The sequence below is a fragment of the Aspergillus costaricaensis genome (assembly GCF_003184835.1).
Source record: "Aspergillus costaricaensis CBS 115574 unplaced genomic scaffold BO79scaffold_16, whole genome shotgun sequence".
Classification (NCBI taxonomy): domain Eukaryota; kingdom Fungi; phylum Ascomycota; class Eurotiomycetes; order Eurotiales; family Aspergillaceae; genus Aspergillus; species Aspergillus costaricensis.
In genome coordinates, this window is record NW_020291816.1 from 53,023 (window position 1) to 70,764 (window position 17,742).

The 17,742-nt window shown below is 50.4% G+C and overlaps 7 protein-coding genes across 7 annotated transcripts; 3 read left to right on the plus strand and 4 right to left on the minus strand.

The window, feature by feature from the left end:
- Positions 1-339: 339 nt before the first annotated feature.
- Positions 340-1,273, plus strand: BO79DRAFT_194983 (YncE family protein; the record flags this gene model as incomplete). Its single annotated transcript, XM_025681096.1, has 1 exon — positions 340-1,273. Exon 1 carries the CDS (start codon positions 344-346, stop codon positions 1,271-1,273), a length of 930 nt encoding a protein of 309 aa, XP_025539313.1. The 5' UTR covers positions 340-343.
- A 202-nt stretch (positions 1,274-1,475) lies between these two features.
- BO79DRAFT_265674 (MFS allantoate transporter) lies at positions 1,476-3,184 on the minus strand (the record flags this gene model as incomplete). Its single annotated transcript, XM_025686897.1, has 5 exons — positions 2,881-3,184; positions 2,807-2,835; positions 2,349-2,755; positions 1,961-2,300; positions 1,476-1,826 (listed from the first exon to the last, which is right to left on the minus strand). Exons 1-5 carry the CDS (start codon positions 3,131-3,133, stop codon positions 1,476-1,478), a joined length of 1,380 nt encoding a protein of 459 aa, XP_025539314.1. The 5' UTR covers positions 3,134-3,184.
- Positions 3,185-4,071: 887 nt separating this feature from the next.
- BO79DRAFT_265682 (uncharacterized protein) lies at positions 4,072-5,252 on the plus strand. The gene is made up of 4 exons (XM_025686898.1): positions 4,072-4,228; positions 4,288-4,551; positions 4,603-5,105; positions 5,155-5,252. The coding sequence occupies exons 1-4, from the start codon at positions 4,153-4,155 to the stop codon at positions 5,200-5,202; spliced, it is 891 nt and encodes a 296-aa protein (XP_025539315.1). The 5' UTR covers positions 4,072-4,152; the 3' UTR covers positions 5,203-5,252.
- A 426-nt stretch (positions 5,253-5,678) lies between these two features.
- Positions 5,679-6,283, minus strand: BO79DRAFT_173246 (aegerolysin family protein). Its single transcript, XM_025679672.1, has 2 exons — positions 6,152-6,283; positions 5,679-6,068 (listed from the first exon to the last, which is right to left on the minus strand). Exons 1-2 carry the CDS (start codon positions 6,250-6,252, stop codon positions 5,741-5,743), a joined length of 429 nt encoding a protein of 142 aa, XP_025539316.1. The 5' UTR covers positions 6,253-6,283; the 3' UTR covers positions 5,679-5,740.
- Positions 6,284-6,309: 26 nt separating this feature from the next.
- On the plus strand, positions 6,310-7,139 carry BO79DRAFT_16422 (uncharacterized protein). Its single transcript, XM_025679181.1, has one exon. The coding sequence runs from the start codon at positions 6,523-6,525 to the stop codon at positions 7,087-7,089; it is 567 nt and encodes a 188-aa protein (XP_025539317.1). The 5' UTR covers positions 6,310-6,522; the 3' UTR covers positions 7,090-7,139.
- Positions 7,140-8,622: 1,483 nt separating this feature from the next.
- BO79DRAFT_194986 (tyrosinase family protein) lies at positions 8,623-9,984 on the minus strand (the record flags this gene model as incomplete). The annotated part of the gene is made up of 4 exons (XM_025681097.1): positions 9,485-9,984; positions 9,353-9,438; positions 8,975-9,296; positions 8,623-8,904 (listed from the first exon to the last, which is right to left on the minus strand). Exons 1-4 carry the CDS (start codon positions 9,797-9,799, stop codon positions 8,623-8,625), a joined length of 1,005 nt encoding a protein of 334 aa, XP_025539318.1. The 5' UTR covers positions 9,800-9,984.
- A 1,373-nt stretch (positions 9,985-11,357) lies between these two features.
- BO79DRAFT_228533 (uncharacterized protein) lies at positions 11,358-13,748 on the minus strand (the record flags this gene model as incomplete). Its single annotated transcript, XM_025683970.1, has 5 exons — positions 11,358-12,055; positions 12,120-12,403; positions 12,473-13,098; positions 13,174-13,237; positions 13,732-13,748. 5 exons carry the CDS (start codon positions 13,746-13,748, stop codon positions 11,358-11,360), a joined length of 1,689 nt encoding a protein of 562 aa, XP_025539319.1.
- Positions 13,749-17,742: the final 3,994 nt, after the last annotated feature.

Here is a 17,742-nt window from a genome sequence, read left to right on the forward strand (position 1 = left end):
TCGCTTCCGTTCCCGATCGGGTAATCCGAGGTTTAGCGGATATTCGGCATCGATTATGAACCGGTTACCAGAAGCCCGAGGAATCAAAACTTGGAAGCATCGGTATGCCGGTGGAGCACGTTTCCGGTTGAAAGGTAGATACTTAATCGCTCAAGAAATAATAGTACGGAACTTGAAGTGGCCGTTGAACAACGCTGGTCCCGAGCTTTCCGGCTACAGCTCATAATCTATATATCTTAACAACTGTATATCTCCATTTGGCTCCTACTATCACTTCTCAAATTGAACTTTTTTAGTAACATCACCACCACCGCTACTAAAACTCAACATACCTATCATCACGATGGCACCTCGACCTGACCCCCCCGCAGCGGGACGTGTTTACTTCCTCGACGTTGGAATCTCGAACTCTGAGCCCAATGGACGTCTTCTAACCTGCAAGCCCGATGGCTCGGATTTCCGCGAGCTGATCACACAACTCAACACGATGCCCGACGGTATCGCCATCGACTCTGTCCGCCAACATATCTACTGGACAAATATGGGGATCCCTTCTGCCGATGACGGGTCCATTCAGCGCTGTGATCTTTCAGGGAACAACATAGTCACCATCATCCCGAAGGGATACACCCACACTCCGAAGCAATTGATCATTGCTCCACGATCCCAGAAGCTGTACTGGTCTGATCGCGAGGGCCGGAGAGTGATGCGAGCGAACCTAGATGGAAGCGAGGTTGAGGTACTATACAAGGCCACTTCAAGTGAGGGCACCGACACACCGGCTGTGCTCGACTGGTGTGTGGGCATTGCAGTCGACGAGGAGGCACAATCGGTATATTGGACACAGAAAGGCCCGTCAAAGGGCAACCTTGGCCGGATTTATCGGATGGGGGTTGAGATGAGACAGGGAGAGTCAGCGGAGTCGCGGACAGATGTTGAATGTCTTATTAGTGGTCTTCCCGAACCCATTGATTTGGAATTGGATCACACTTCGAGGACGCTGTACTGGACGGATCGTGGAGATCCACCTCGTGGAAATACGGTGAATTCGGTGGATCTTTCCAGTGCACCTGTGAATAAGCTGGAACCAAAGATTCTGGTGCGCAAGCTTCACGAGGGAATTGGAATTGCCCTGGATACCAAGAATAAGCGTATGTTCTTTGGAGACTTGGGCGGCTCGTTGTACAGTGCCGATTTGAATGGGTCGTGCAAAAACACCATTGTGGCTGATGTTGGGGGTGCGATCACTGGTGTGGCGTATGTTGGGGAATAGAGCATCATACAATTGAGATGGAAAGCGTAGTATATAGTATAGACTTGTCCGATTCATTCCCTTCTTCTGTGTTAGCTGCCTTCGTGCTGTAGCTTCGTTTATAAACATACATCATTTAGCATATATTGTTGCATCTAATAAACTATAGTATTGCACATGCTTTCCAGCTGTATATTCCTTGACATGAGCAATAGACACTTCATCAGTACGAATATCTAAAGTGGGCATTCTCTCTATCTGTCTGGTCGACGTCGGAATCCGTCTGGCCACTTGTGGTTGTAATCCCATCCTTCGTGCGATTCAAATATGCCGCATAGACTGCGAACCCGAGTAAGAGAAAAATCTCAACACAATATGCGACCAGCATGGCAATGATCCCGGATGTATATTGGGGTGCTTCGCCGGATTTGAAGGCAAATGGCCCAACAATATTTCCAACACAGTACGAGATGAAAAAAATGGCATTCACAACCGATCGCTTGGTGGTCCCTCCTGTGTTTGCTGTGATGAGAGACATGATCATTGCGAATGATGCGGTATAAGTACTTGTAAGCTAGGATAAAATTAGCCACCATCATAAATTTGCCGTCGTAGGAAGTAATATACCCAGTAGCAAACAAGTAGAGCTATTTTGTGGTCTCTCGATATAGTATGAATCCCAACTGCCCCCGCCAGAGCGGGACATACATATATAGCACCGACAATACACCTCTTCTGCCCTGGCAGCCATCGCTGGATATACATGGCAGACACGTTGGACACCAATATTACCATACCGTACGGAATCTGGAACAGTGTCGTGACAAGATTCGAATATCCGAACCCCTCGATGATGAGACTCCCAAAGTTACTCGCCGCCCCGTTGACGACTTGCGTGCAGACGCCACAGAGGAAGAAGAACCACGTTTTGGGATCTGTCAGGGCTTCCCACATCTGGTACATTTTGATTTCGGACACCCTGGTGCCGGAATGTTTGGGGCCGAGACGGTGGACGGCGACGTATTTTTCTTGTGCGTTAAGCCAGCGACTGTGCCATTAGCAGCGGTATACCTAAGCAGGAGGAAAGACAATTTACGCAGTAGACAGCCCATCCGCAAGAGTAAAGAACATAAATATTCCCCACACAGAAGATATAGCACCAATGATAATGAATTGGTACTGCCACGACGACAGATTGCCTTGGATATGGCCGATAGCGAATGCCAACAGCCCTCCAAACGCATTTGCAATACCAAGAAAGGTGGACCACCATCCTATCCTGATCGGCTGTTCCTCAATAGTATACCATGTTGCTGTAATGAGGAGATAGGCTGGTGTGGAGCATGACTCGAGAGCACCCAGGACAAATCTCAGACCGAGAAAGGGTTGAAAATGCGTACATGCCGCCAGAGCCATAGTCACTCCGCCCCAGATGAAGACATTGACAGACAGCCATTTGGCCACGGAGTGTTTCTGCATGGCAAAAACAGAAGGGTTTTCAAACTGCCCATGTCAGTAAAGTATAACGTCTACAGGTTGGGCCGATAGCTATACGGCGAGATACCCAAAGTAGAACATGCTCCCTGTCAGAGTTAGTGTGTTATCGTATGAAGGTCGGCTGCCCATACCCAACCAGCTATACTCAGTTCCTTTTAGATGTAAATCTTCCTTCAGCCCAAAAACAGCGGCGTAGCCCATCATTGCTTTATCGATGTAGGTGATAAGATATGTGATGCAGATGAATGGAATCACCATCCAATCGACCTTCCTGATTACCCGACGTAGAAGAATTGGGTCGAACTGTGCTGGCCATTGTGTTTCTAACTTTTGATCCTGCTCCACTGACTCGAGATGGTCTGTAGTTGTTTTGGGATGATTCATATTTGGTGTCAATTATGGCTAGATACCGGAGAACGGTTGAGCGGATGCTCTTAGATTATCGTCCCCGTATACATGGGTTGTTTTATATAAGCATTCCGATTAAACTTTCCTTCCAGTGAACAGGTCACAGAGAAAAAAGGCAGTTGAGAAACACCCCGCATCAGCGACCATCTTCTACTCACCGCTGGCCAATCGCTCTGCCAATTCCTAGTACAGTAGCCCGGGGCCCCGGAATATCAATTGCGGGGACTGGCCGAAGCTAGTCTGGGCGGATATGTTTGTTATTTGCTAGGGAACCGGACCACAGGCGAGGTGGCTGTTTTCTTAGAGTTAGCAGCGGATTGTGATCGCGAGGATTCCTTCTTTGTATGCACTCACTCCAAGCATTGGCTGTGTATTTGTCCGAATATGGCATATCCGCGTCGGAAAAGTGATATATCGGAGGCTTTTCCGCTCCGATACCCACTTACAAAAGTGTTAGTGGGTCAGCCTGGGTTTAAAGAAGAGGTGTAGCACGGACTGGTTGGAAAGAAGATAAGAATGGCAGGCATCAGTGAAATGACAGAATGAGGCAGTGATTTATTCACTTTTCGTAAAATGCATGCGAGTTGCGTTCGAAGGTGTTTCTGGTGTTTTTGGCGTTTTCCAGGGAAGCCGCAGCGACGCTTGATTCATGTGGCAATGTGAACATCAGGTTTCAGACATTCACAGTCGAAGAAGTTCAGTATCTATTTTATGCGAGGAATTTTATTATTGGGTCCATCAAGCACAAATCTTGCATTTTAAATAAGCGTTGTGATACCTGGTTATAACGTGCGGAAAAGCACCCGAATCCGCTCCTCGCCACGGTCGGATCTATCAACCCTTACCATTGCAAATACGGGCTTCCCCATTTTTTGGAATTCCTACGATCCCCACACATGAAGCATTATCCCCAGAATCAACTCTGAGATGCCCTATAATCCCGGGGTTTCCTCCTTGTAACGAGCCCAATTTGCCTCATCACCATAGCACCTGCAATGGAGCCTTCTGTCTCTTTTGACTCTCTCCCTCTGCAGAAGGACGGTCCCCACGGAAATGCCTGGGGCCTTTTTGGTCCGTTGGACCAGCTAGCTTGCTGAATCGCCTCACACCCGAGACAACGATGGAAGCAGCAAAAGAAATCATCGATGGGGTCCGCGTATCCACCGACTGGTCACTGAACAGTATGCAAAAGCCGTGTTTTGGCCGTTCAAAACTCGAACACGTCGTGAAGAACAAAGCACCGCGAGCTGTCAACGATGACAGCCTCGCTTTCAATACGCAAATTAGCTCTCAGTGGGACGGATTCAGGCACTACGGCTACCAGAATGAGAACATCTATCTAAACGGGTGTACTCTGGAGGAGATCCAAACTGGGGATAGAAATGGAATTCATGGTTTGTTTCATATCCTTGCCCGACAACTGCATGCGGTGCTGATCCTCTCAGTGTGGGTTGAAAAAGGGGGGATTGTAGGACGCGGCGTTCTCCTTGATCATGCCTCCTGGGCGGAAGCACGGGGGAAATTAATCAACTGCTTCGCTACCACGTCCATCCCTGTCTCTACTCTAAAGGACATCGCCGCTTATCAAGGAACATCATTCAAAAGAGGAGACATCCTATTTATCCGCACAGGCTGGACCCGTGCCTATGAAAAGCTGTCCGCAGAACAGTGCCAAGAGCTCGCCGATCACAAGATCCCACCGGCTATTGGTGTCGAATCATCCGAAAACACCCTGCGCTGGATCTGGGATGAAGGTTTCGCAGCTGTTACGGGAGACATGCCCAGTTTCGAAGCATGGCCGTGTCAGAATACTGACTTCTGGTTGCATGAGTGGTTGCTAGCAGGCTGGGGCCTCCCCATTGGAGAGTTGTTTGATCTGGATCGATTAAGCCAAGAGTGTCGGAAGAGGAACCGATGGAGCTTCTTCTTCAGTAGTGTTCCGTTGAAGGTACGGAATCATTTTAATTTTGTTGGTGACTCGATGCTAACTAGTCTAGATGCCTGGTGGAGTTGCTAGTCCACCTAATGGTGTTGCCATCCTCTGATTAGCCCCTTACTACGTCGGAAAATTGATTCCTGTAAATATGATATCATAACGAATCACAATATCCAATAATGGATACCACTCATTCATTGGTACGAGGAACAAACAGCCAGCGTGGCTTTGGACATATTGCAGAATTGACGAACAGCGAATATCCAACATTTAATTCCTGACAAGTTGCGGCTGCATCAACATATTCCAGACGACTTCTAGTGCCTAGGGACACTAGCTGTGGGGTTCAGGGCAATTGCAATCACCGTGCCCCAACACATATTCACCATAGTCTTGGTTACATACTTCACACTACATTAAATCAGAAGAGCTTTACCAAAAGGCACCGATTCCATTCATTCCTCTCCTGCGGATTTGAAATAAGAGTATTCACTTCGCATTGACTAATAGTATGATGTGATTTCCAGCTCCTATAAAACATTCGACACAATCAGTCGATTCAAAGACAAACAAAATATGCTAACGCCCTCCCTTGCAGCACTGCTGCATCCGGACCTCGCCGGATAACTCCAAAATCCCAAACGCCGTTATTTGCTATTCTTCTTCTTCTGCTGCTCCAAGATGTCAATGTAGACGTGGCCCAGAGGTCCAGCCTCTGGGCTCCATCCCCCATGTTCGACACGATACTTGTTATTACTGTCCAGCATCTCGACGATGTTCACGCGATTGCCCTGGCGATTATCCCAGTGCAATTCGCAGATCTTTTCCTCGTCGTGGAAGAGGTCCAGCCGGCCCTCACTGCCGCGGCGACCGCGAGCACAGATCTCACCGATGCCGTACGAGGGGATGGTGATTTCATCAATCTCGTCCTCGGTGAGGGACTGTCTGCGGTTATTGGGGTCGTGGAATTCACCACTATCCAGTGAGATTATCAGTTAGTATACCAGACAAGGACACAATTGAGGTGATTTGATTGAACAGTCCAAGAGACGACGTACCCTTCGATGACGGTGTGACGGACGGAGATCTCGCCCTTGTCCAGGTGGTCCCGGATGTGGAAGGAGACCCATTGGTCGTCCATGGGGCCGGCTGCAGGCATCTTGAATGAAGCAGGGCAAAAGGTGAGTAGAAAAGGGTAAGTAGATCTATGTATGCTGTGATGCTTTGAGGATGATGGGGGAGAGAAGAGCGAGTCGAGCAGCTACCGAAGGGGCTATTTATTGCTCGAGGCCCCGGCTGTGGGGTGATTCAAGAACGGGTATTGGCAAGGGCTGATCAGTTTTCCATTTGTTGGATGAATGAACGGAGAGGAGACCAGAGACAGAGGGCAGAGCAGAGAAAGAGGATCAGATGACGGCAGGGTGGGTTGATGTGGTTGGCCCGACGGTGGGCTGATCCACGGATGGAGAGCTGCAGATGCTGGGATTGTGGGGGTGGGCCGGCAAGTGACGGGCTGCTCCTCACTGCCTTCATCTGCGAGTCTATTGTGGTGTTACTTGGTGGCGTCATGGCCCGTGGTATCTTTGTCACTGGCACCGATGGCATCACCACTTTTCTTGTGCAGCTGCTGCTGCTGCTTAGGTTTGCTTCGCCTGTTACCCCCGGCTTGTCTTCCCCGCACCACTGGGCCAATAATCACCAGTTGCGGTTCCAGGGATCGGCAGAGCTGTCGATGCTGGTCCATCCTCTTAATTGGATGTCATCTCGCCTTTTTCCCTTGGTGGCGAGACACCTGTCTGGAAAATTGGCCAGAGAGACCTGGCCAGAAATGTTTCAAGTTGGCAAGTCTTCAACTGAGTACAAAGTTGTTTCTCCGCCCCTCGTATTAATGGGACCAATTGGGACCAACCAGCTCGATTTCATCTATTGGCCTGGGTCTCCAAAGTACCTGGCTTCTGAACCACTGGCATCTTCTTATTACTTTTTTAGGATGTGATGCCTGCACCTCGCTCTCTCTTGGACATGCAGGAGTCGTGGCGGGTGCTGATAGGAGGGCCACACTCAACGTCGAGGGCTAGATTCTTTTGGGTTATAGCTCACAAATAACGGGGTGTGTTGATCGGAAGGAGTTGTACATGATATAGAGAACGGCATCTCGCTTTGCGCATCGCTAGAGCATGTATACCTTTCACTTGCATGCCCTTAGAAGTCAATGCATGGCAGCGTAGTAGTGGAGAGTCGACTCGTAGGTTGCCTGCCATCCGAGACAAGCACACCAATGCAGGCAGGAATTGGCCGAAAAGCTAGGGATGCACCTACACATAACTTACTTGACAGACCATCACCGGATCAGGGCATGATCATCTACGGCACTCCATGCACTTGCAGTCTTCTTGCAGCAAATGTCTGTCTCAGCCGATCGGATGAAGATCCGCCCGACCCAACGTGACCACTTGCCTGCCTTTGTCCGGCCACTGATGATCCTTCCCCCTCATTTAGAGCAGTACTAGGTAAGTAGGAATCATGTTAGGGATCGGAAAACTCATCTAACCAGATGAAGGGTAGATCGTCCTTTTCAAATCCCCGCGCAACAGATACGACGTCCGGCCGTCTAGAGCACGAATGAGCAGCATACTGCTCGAGACGATCGCGCAGGCCAACGACTCATGCAGGCGACGTCAGCTGGCAATATTGCAGACTTATGAGACAGAAACCGACGATAAACGGCTATCCAGAACAGTGTGAACTTCTAGATGCCAATCTGCCCACCCGATGCAGTAGATGAAGGGCTCTCGAAACAGCGTCGAAAAGAGGTCACGTGCCCACATGCTCTCCTACAGAATGGGAGTATCATCCTAGGCATCAGCCAGAGAAGGAAAGTAACCTACCCCCTCTTGCTTGTCCGAATTGGTCTGGAACATTCGGGACTGGAAAGCCAATTCTGCGTGGATGGCACGGCTGCTCCCATGTCACGCGGGAGCGGCTTGTTGCGGTCCAGATGCAAGGCAGAGGCGGGGATGGCTAGTAATTAGTTTCATCCGCCCAATTGCTCGATACTCACTGGTTCTGGATGCATGGGTCGCATCGGATGAAGGAGGTAACACTGGCAATATGCTCACCCCGCTCGAGGAGGTGGAACTGCCTCAGAATCCCGGCTAGTCTCTGCAACCATCGGCGAGTCAAGAGCCCTTCAATTACGGACAATCTTCGTATCTTGCATAATCAAACGAAGTATGACTGAAGCGAGCGATCGAGTGGACACATCGCTTCTGTAGTGTCTAAGGAATTACGGTTTATAAAGCCTCAAAAGGGTAAGTCGAAGGTGGAAGTGTAATGATGCACATCGCCTGTCAAGGAGCTTCGAGGATATTATACATGCGTGCAAACAAGAGAAGCAATTGCCTCGGACTTCTTTCTCTATAATAACGCGAACAATTCTTCTAATCGCCGCTTTGCGATCACCTGATACAAGGACCGCAGGCGCCCCCTGTTAGGGGAGGATGCCCTGACCAGTCGAAATCTGAGCCTTTCAGGCTTCATAATTATAGCAGAGGTATCCCCCAACGGGGTTCATTACGTCGGCTACCGTGACATCCGGCATTATATCGAATGTGGTCAAGGTATAATTGAGGGTTGTCTGCGGCCAGCCTGATGCGGGCTCGACATTGGCCGATTCATTGATGGCAGGGCCACCCATGTCCCACAGACGCTTGGCGGGATCATGCATCTGCCACCGGTACCACAGACGGTCGATGTAGCCATGGTGCAGATAGAAGAGCGGGTCACCAGGCGAGGTCTTTACATCCTCCATCTAGTGTTTCACGTTCGCGTCAGTTCAATCGGAAACCACCCCCTTCACGTCAGGACAAGCAGGCACTCACCACTCCACCAACCGCCCAGTGACCTCCTCGGTGAGGCGTGGCGGCAATGCAAGCGAAGTATTCGTCGTAGCTGTCGAATGTATTGCAGTGAGCGACTGCCGCACCGGTAGTATTCAATATCGCCTCGTAATTTCCCCAGCTGCGGTTCATGCAGAACACCGTGTTTTGTTCCTGGGGACCAATATGTTCCGTGTAGTACGCAAAGGCCCCATCAGTCACACATCCATCAGGTTCCGTGCCATTGCCACCAAACGCATCTGCATCCCACATCTCCGACCGGAACAAATTCCCGGAATCCGTATCGTATGCCTCGTTCCACCATCTCCAATATAGTCAGCTTCCTTTCTTCTTGTGCCAATGAGGGGGCGCAAAACCTACGCCATTGGGCCGGTATAGCCACACTGCTCCTTCAGCAATGTTTCATATACATGCAGGAAGTATCGGTGCCAGGGCAGGAATTGGCCCTATTCTGTCAGACTCGGCTCTGCCACTATGTATCGCGAAACTCACCACACTATGGATAATGTCACCCACCGGGGTGTCAGTAAGGGCACGGTGCAAAGCTTGCAGATCGCTGAAGCGGTTCGTGGTGGCCTCTAGCCCCGTTTGCGCAGGAAGATCCATCAAACAATTGACTCCCTTGAGATAGCTTTTTTGTTCAACCTTGGTCATATTCCGCCACTCCTTTCGAATGCTCATCTTCTCCGGCGTACATCCCCCTGAGAACAACCCTGGATCAAGGCTGGTCACGGCATCAGAAGCTGGTATTTCGCTGGTAGAGGCCAGCCCAATGGCGGCCAAAAGCCAAAAGGCGGAAAGCATCATGTTTAACGTATCGGGTAGCAAGATTCTAGCCCACCGGCGGTTGATATAATAAACAATAGATAGGAGAGGAGACGCGACGACTTCTCTCTCGACGGCGATCCACTCGGCTTTTGCCCCAAGAAGAAATCGGCGAAGAGGAGACGCGGCAGCTTATGTCTGTCCCATCGCAGATAGTTCGATCGATCTTCATTCTTCAGCTCATGCTGATTTCGGCCACCTCTCCTTGCCGACATCCCGAAATACCCGGATAACCCAGTGTTCAGACAGCCATGTCCAGCTGCCAAGGTTGCGACAAAGATATTCCAAGCGTCTACCAACCGATTGACGAGCAGGTCCACGCCTCAGCTTGGGTGGAGCTGTGCTGGTTTGGCGACATATCTGTTTTTCCTGTTTGGTATGTGAGGTACATTCCAGAGACAGATCGCCCAATTACGGCCGGCATGAAAATTCAATTGCTCTCGCTTTGCGAAACTGCAAATGTCTCAATACATCCGGCTACTAATGTAGCACTTCGGGGTGGATACAGGCAAGCTTTAGCCTATACTGAGCCCTTGGCGACCTACGCTAACGCGCCCTCTCGCAGTCAACAACGTGCAATTCCCACTCAATAAGCTCTGAGTCTTCATTCCCGCGCCATCGCAAAATATGTGGCTGAACATTCCGCCCTGCATCCCTGCCATCTCTCATTTGCGAAGGCCGGTTGTTAACACTAGCGAACCCATGCAAGCCAGTGTCGTCGACAGCGAAATGGGCACATCAAGAAAGGCGTCCATCCCAAGGTCTCTTCTCCAAACCATCATTTGACTCTCGATTTGCCGTGTTCTGGCTCTCCTTCGTTATATCTTCATCTCGCTACTTCCAAAGAACAGGAGCGAGCTGCCGGTGATCGATAGTGCAGTCTGCGTCGAGCTCGCAAACCTTGGTACAAAGGGAATGCACTCCGCCCATTCAAATACGTGAGGGCGGCATGCCATGCGGTTATGTCGAGGATGGGATTTGGCCAGCCTTGTCAATGGAAAACACATCCGACTATGCAAAGAGATAGTCAGACTTCAGACTAAGGCGCAGCGAGATTACAACGTGATGCAGCTCCTCACGCCGCATGCCTTTACGACAACATCCGTAGTACAGGCGAATCAGAGTCCAGGGTCTTTGAACACTGCCCGTCAACAAGTGTGGTCTAGGGCAAGCATTCTATGAGCGAGCCCCCAGCCAGAGTCTTCCAACGTGGAGCATGTCGACATGCATAATGCCCATCATGGCTGGGCTGGTGGCTTCAATTTGCGAGTGAACCTAGCCAAGGTTCAGAACGAGGCTTGTTTCGGCCAAAGTTTAAGGCGCTTATAAGCAACGCACTGAGATGTATGCCCATCTGGGTACAGAGCACACGCATCGCATACTGCGCTGGAATACTCCAGCCACACCGATGCTTGACCCTTCTAGGTGTACGAGGAGCGACCAGTGCATAGGGCTCACCCGGTCTATGTATTCGCAATTCATTGGATAACATCCAATTTTGAGCCGTTCAAACTTCCAGTGTCACTGCAATGGCATGTCATCAAATCACCACTGGCGATTGTAAGCTCATCTGGCTCTGTGGAGTGGGAGGTCCGAACATAGTGAAAGCTTCCAGAGTCTGACGCCAAATGCCCGTGTCCCAGTCGTTGTGCATCAGAGTTTCAAGATATACAGCAGGTTCTGGCTGCATGGGTAATTGACTTGGTGTCCAGTGGGGCTGTGAGTCGAAAATGATCGAAGGGGGCGGGCCCTGCCATGAGACAGGGGGTCGAGGGGGACCATAAGCCTCGCTCGGATGTTGCACCACATGACTGATACTACACTGGCGCTGCGCCTCACTTTTGCTTTTCTCTAGCCATGCCACCATGCTTATCACACGGCAGTTCGACCAGATATCATCACCAAGAGAGAGAGAAGCAATCTTTCGCATAGTGGCCAGAACGTCCTCGTGGACGCGCCGACTGTCTATCTCTGGTGTGGGATGGTTGTAGTTTCCAAATAGCAGGCTTACCTTGGCAAGAACCAGCATCACATACCAAAGGGTATAATATGAGGAAGCCGGCAGGTGCACCGCCACGTCCGCTGGCACCTGGAGGTACGTGGCAAGAACCCGGTGAGCGGATGCCGTAAGATGCTGCAGCCGATTAATCTCCCGAAGTCGAAAGACGTCTCTGCGGCGCTGCACTGCTTGACCCAAGGTCAGGGTGGTGAGTGCGGTGAGCTCTAGACGAAGGGCCCCTTGTAATCAGATGGTTAGATTTCCCGAGATAAGGGCATGTTTCTGGAGTTGCCAGCAACTCACAATTGTCACACGAGGCGAGGCGTGATAGCTGGTCCTCGGTCTGTCTCTCTTGCCGCTCGATGGATTCTACAATCTGCTCCCATGACGCATCCCGAGGGTGGTAGGAGCAGAGGCATACGTCTTCGTCGAAGACACACTGCGTACGTCGCAAGAAATTGTTGGAGAGGATATAGTCCCCCAGGAGGACATCGCTGGGGTATTCGGGTTTCCGAGCAAGATCCTCCACACACTGCGCAATCCATCTGGTGTGTCTCATCGTCACCTGTCGGCGAAATAAAGTCGAGCTTCGGGGTGATTGTTAGTCGGAATGTCCAGCGTTGAAGAAAACGACTGAAGTCACAGGCAACACTCACGTGCAACACAGGTGGTAACAGCCTAGCAGAGCCCTCTGCTCCGTGGGATTCGAATGATGGCGTTGGTTGTCCGCGGGCTCTGGAGGGATAGGCTGCATCCGGATGTTCTCGTCCTTGTCGATGCCCAAATCGACGACCACCATGTGCGCCATTTCAAGTAGCATGTACTTATGGATATGCGGGGTCCGCCAGTGATAATGAAACCATGCGCAATGAACGAGGAGCCCCAAGAGGAGATCGAGATTGCGCTCGCCCTTAGCGACTAGACGAGTGGCCGCCGTTTCGCGAACGAGAGCCTCCAGTTTGTGTTGCAGGAGGGGTTTGTGTTCCATACACACGGTGACGATGCACAGCAGGAGGAAAGGCGAGCGCTGGCGGAGGACCTCGATCTCCATGTCGGAGGACACCATGACGAAGGGGAACTGGGCCATTTTCTGGGTTCTGAACTTGTCCATAAGCTCATCAGCCTCGCGTAGGGTGACCAACCCGCCGAGAACGGGATCCCCCGATGCCTCATCGCTCGGTCGAGAGCTTTCCCGGCGGTGGTAGAGTCGCGGTGAGTCTGGTGGGTGCGTGGACGGAGTTGCACTGGAGAGACTGCCGTGGTGGGACGACGATTCCCCTTGCTAGGTACGGTTAGAGCACGCCTTGTTGGAACCACAGTAGCAAGATGATTGGAGGGGAAGAGAGAAATTGCATACCTTCTTGCCCAGTTGCGCTGCCAGATTATCAATTTGCTCCTGAAGGGCATCAATGCGGGTCTTCCTGTGGTGGTGGAGGAAAGATCAATCAGCCAATGGTTGGTAGCCGGGAATATATGCAGTAGTAGTAGTAGTAGCAGTAGTAGTATGTGATAGTGATGATAAGGCTGGGGTTGTAGATCACGCTGGATGCAGGCTGATCGGGCAGTTTGTGCAATCAACGTAAGAAAAAAAAAAATTATATAAATAAATAAACGAAGTAAAGAAAAAAGGAAAAAAGAAAAAAGGAAAAAAGAAAAAAGGAAAAAAGAAAAAAGAAAAAAAAAAGAAACAAAAAAAAAGCAAAAATTTGGAATGAAAGGCGAAAACGCAGAGCAGAGCAGCCAAATGCACACTAACTACTACCACCATTATACACTTCTTTACTAAGTAGTTAAGTACTCACCTTGGACGGGTGACATGAGGGGACTCAGGCAGCGAACATGGCTGGCCCAAACGGGTGCAGCGAACGCACGTGCCCGTGGGGGGAACAGGCACGCAGCGGACTTTCAATCGGACACATCGGACGCAGGCATGGCGTCGCGGTGGCTGCTTGCGATTCATTTGCTCCCGCAGCAAATTGTGGGTTCGTCACCGTCAGAGCCAGGCACGATGCAGAGCACGTTGGGGAAAAGGGAGGGAGGGGTTGGACGTGGCAAGAATGGGGGGAAGGAGAAAGTGGGAAGATGCAGGGGGGGGAGAGAATTGTGGTTGTCTGGCTTGCTCGCGTCGAGTAGTAAGTTACTTAGTACTAATTAGTGCTGACGGGATTATTCTTCCTAAAGGAAAACAAGAAAGAGGAAAGAGGGAAAGTCACATGAGACGGGCCCGCGCTTCCCTTTCCTCTCTACTAAGTAACTTGCTACTTTACTTCCCCTTCTTCTTCTTCTTCTTCTTCTTCTCCATCTCCATCTCTATACATTCAAATTTTTCTCTCTGTCTCTCCCCTATTGCCATTGTTCTGGGTATATTTTCTCACCTTCTTATTTCCAACTGCATCTCAACCTCTTACCGATTCCACAACATTAGTACCTCTTTGCGTTACAGGGTCCCCGCCAAGGGCCACCAATCCAGAGGCTGCTCTAAGCGGGAGGCTGCACTAGAACCTCCCCCTAGAGATGCGGCATCGGTGCGACCGAGTCGGAGTCGGAGCAGGAATCGGTCGCACTGACTACTACTATTTGAGCACTAGACAAATAACGGTCCAGCTCGTCTAGCAAGACGACAATTCGGATCAACTTCGCTCACAGATTCTCTTATCAATCTCTGCTTTGTTAGAAACGAATCAACTTGTTCAACCAGCGATCGGCTTTTTCTGGTCTAGCCGTCCGGAGAACCCAGACGAACTAGTGGAGTCACCGATCGCTGTCACGCTCCACTCTTCCACTCCATGGCTCCAGCTGTCGAACATCCATACTGTAATGACAATTGTTCGGGTCATGTGCTGTAGCTCTAATCTTATTTGACTTGTCACACCAGCCATTTAGACCCTCTTATATGACAACTCTTCACGTTACGGGCGCATACTGGTAGCACGATCAGCTGTTCAAGAGTCACGACGGGATACTGCTGTGTCCGGTCGGGTCTTATGCGTGAAGAGCGACGTGGAACATCTAAACATAGGTATGAACCTTACATTTGCATTGACGAGCCCACTTACCATCCTTGGATTGTTGTTCCACCCATCTGTCCCTTCGATTCAAGACCTTCATCACCTATCCATGGGTGTCATGAGCACAATCCCGGAATATCCCGTTGTGATAAGGTTCTTACCCCGTAGCAGAGTGGACTGTTCATGGTTATACTTTGGAGAAACAGCTTATCCTGCCTGATTCTGTGGGTACACAAACTATACTCTTCCCTCCCTTGATCAGACCTGTTCTCGCACCTCCCCTAGAGTCGCATTCCTCGGCAACATTCACTTGAAGCACTAACCTTAGCCTAGTGCATCACCAGAGCGGTTCTATATAATGTCCCGTACAGTTTCTTTTAGGAGATACCCTCCAACACCTTGATTCGTCCCACGTAGATTCTTGAGCGACCTTCAAATCACTCAATCATTACCCACTGAGCCCTTACTCCGACAATACCTATACACAAGGCCAAATCATACAGCATAAATTGGTTGATGGTACGCATACGACATGGATGATCCTACTATCTCTCGCCACCACATCATTGAACAGCATTTATACGAGCAGGTGGGTACAAGAATCCAAAGACAATGATTTACGACACCATCGTACATACGGTGAGGAGAAAGCGATCTATCACAGAAATATCGAATAAGAGCATGAATGAATGGACAGTCAAGAAGTACGGGGGGGAACAGAATCCCTTTTCTCTTCCCACAACTTTCGGGACGACACTGGTCGCCTGGAAAACGACCTGACACCCAGGTAACTTCCCGAGACAGCTCATTAAACAAAATTCCACCAAGTCTGGGGTGAGCCTTGGCTTGGATGACGTTCAGGGATGGCGTGCAGCTAGGAGAGACTGTGATGGCCATGGCTGCTCTACCTGTGGAACACCATGCAGTGCTCTGGGCGCTCGCTGATCGTATGACGCATCGTTTCGGTCTGTGCCCGACCTGTAGAGGCGCCGACGTAATCGCCAAACAAGCCAAACGCAGTATGTTTCATTCATTTCATTGCTAATCGGACGGCCTACCCTATCCACCTTACTGTAGACCATTAAGGTCAGCCAGTCTTGCTCGCACCCACTAGTAAACAGAAAGCCTCGAATGTCTCAAAATCTTCTCGTTTCAGCTATTACACAATGGCACAGCTCACGGTCGAAAGGCGAAAGCAATCTCCATACCGCAGACTTTGCCGGGGCACGATGAAACACAGAAGGTTCTGCTAACGGAAACCTTTTCCCTCTGAACCGGGGTCAATATGTCCAGTGATAACACTCTGAAGTCGGTCAGGGGTGGCGAGAGTCATCACCAGTGGGTATCCCGTCCGGTATGGGCTGCCAAAGGGCTAAAGGCTCCATCAATGCTTTTGACAGCCGCCTTACGTTGGCATCCTCATCATGCCATAGCGGGCATATGCCATCCGAACATTCCCCGGGTCAAAGTCCTGTGCTTACGACGCCCGCAGGTCTTCCAGACAGCAGCACTGTGGGCCAAGCCACAACAACGTCGGCGGGGAGAGAAGATGAAACAGTGGTGGCTTTACCACCGGGCATGTGGTCCGTCTGCCGCAAGATGCTACCGCAACACGACTGGTCTCCTGGCGGAGTGGAATCATGTCGGGGCTAGACCCAGTGGATCTGGGTCCCAGATCAAGAGGCCAGGCTTCGGTCGTCGCCGTTGATGCGGGGGAAGATTAAGCGCGCGATGAAAGCATCTAGGCAAGGCAAAGGAGCCTATCCACTCCGGACATATGCTTATTCCGTCTCCCGTCACGTGCACGTGTCCCGGTCGTGAGTCGATTCCAAACACGGTTTAGCTTGTCTGGTAATCTGTGCTTTCGCTCAAAATGGCACCCGCAGCATTCAGGAACGTCGTGGACGCATCTGTGAGATTCGCTGAACTATCTATACACGTCACCGGCCACTCGAAGATCTATTCCATAATGCAAGCATCATCCGCTCTACCCTGCATGAGGTCGAAACGGAGGAACTATTCATCAGATGCAGTAGCATTGGAAACCATGGTATAATGCAGGCACGCTGCGAATAGCTTCGCGTTCACGTGGCATCACGGGTCAAGAGCATAGAAGCATTCCTCGTCTTTCTTGTCCGGTGTGTTTGAGTGAGGATTTTACCAATCATCACATATTATGCAGCAGCTGGTCAGAGGAAGCCTCAGTAGAATCCTTCTTGTGCGCAATCACCAGATTCGGCCGACCGGCCAGCCGTTCAAAGCTGTCCTTGAAATGATATGCGATGGTCACCAGCCTTGGTACCTAGATAGTATCACCACCCCAGTCCGTATTATTCTCCATATCGTGCATCTCAAATCTTTCGGGGGTGTTGTGTGACGACCAGCTGGCATAACGGTTCTCAGGGGGTTATAAGACGAAGCGTGAACGAGGAGGGTCGAGGTGTCGTTCTTGTATCGATGACCTAAATTCTCATAAGGATCGGACTGTCGAGGAAGAGTAACTGTCAGTGGTCACTGGCATTAATCTCAGGAGGTATAGAGTTCCAGCGTCCTTCACTTAGTATGGACTGTATGCCCTTCATATGGGGGTGTAGTCTGTGAGATGATTGCACATCTTGACTGTTGAGCCAATGTTTGCCTGGAAGGCTGAATGCATAGGAGCTTGAATGCGTCGAAGAAAGGAAAATGTGTATGAAAGCTTTTCTCCGTGAAGATGTTGCGGCTTAATATTTCCGCCCGTGCGGGTATCTGGAGTGGCGCGGATCGGCGAGAAGATCTACACAATAGGACCTCATCCACTCAACGTGATTGATCATGCTCCCGCTGGCAAAGAACATCTGCTTGTAGGACACGATTCAGACAAACGGAAGAACTCTTGAACAAAGCATGATCGTCTGTTTTCACGGTTTACACGGGAT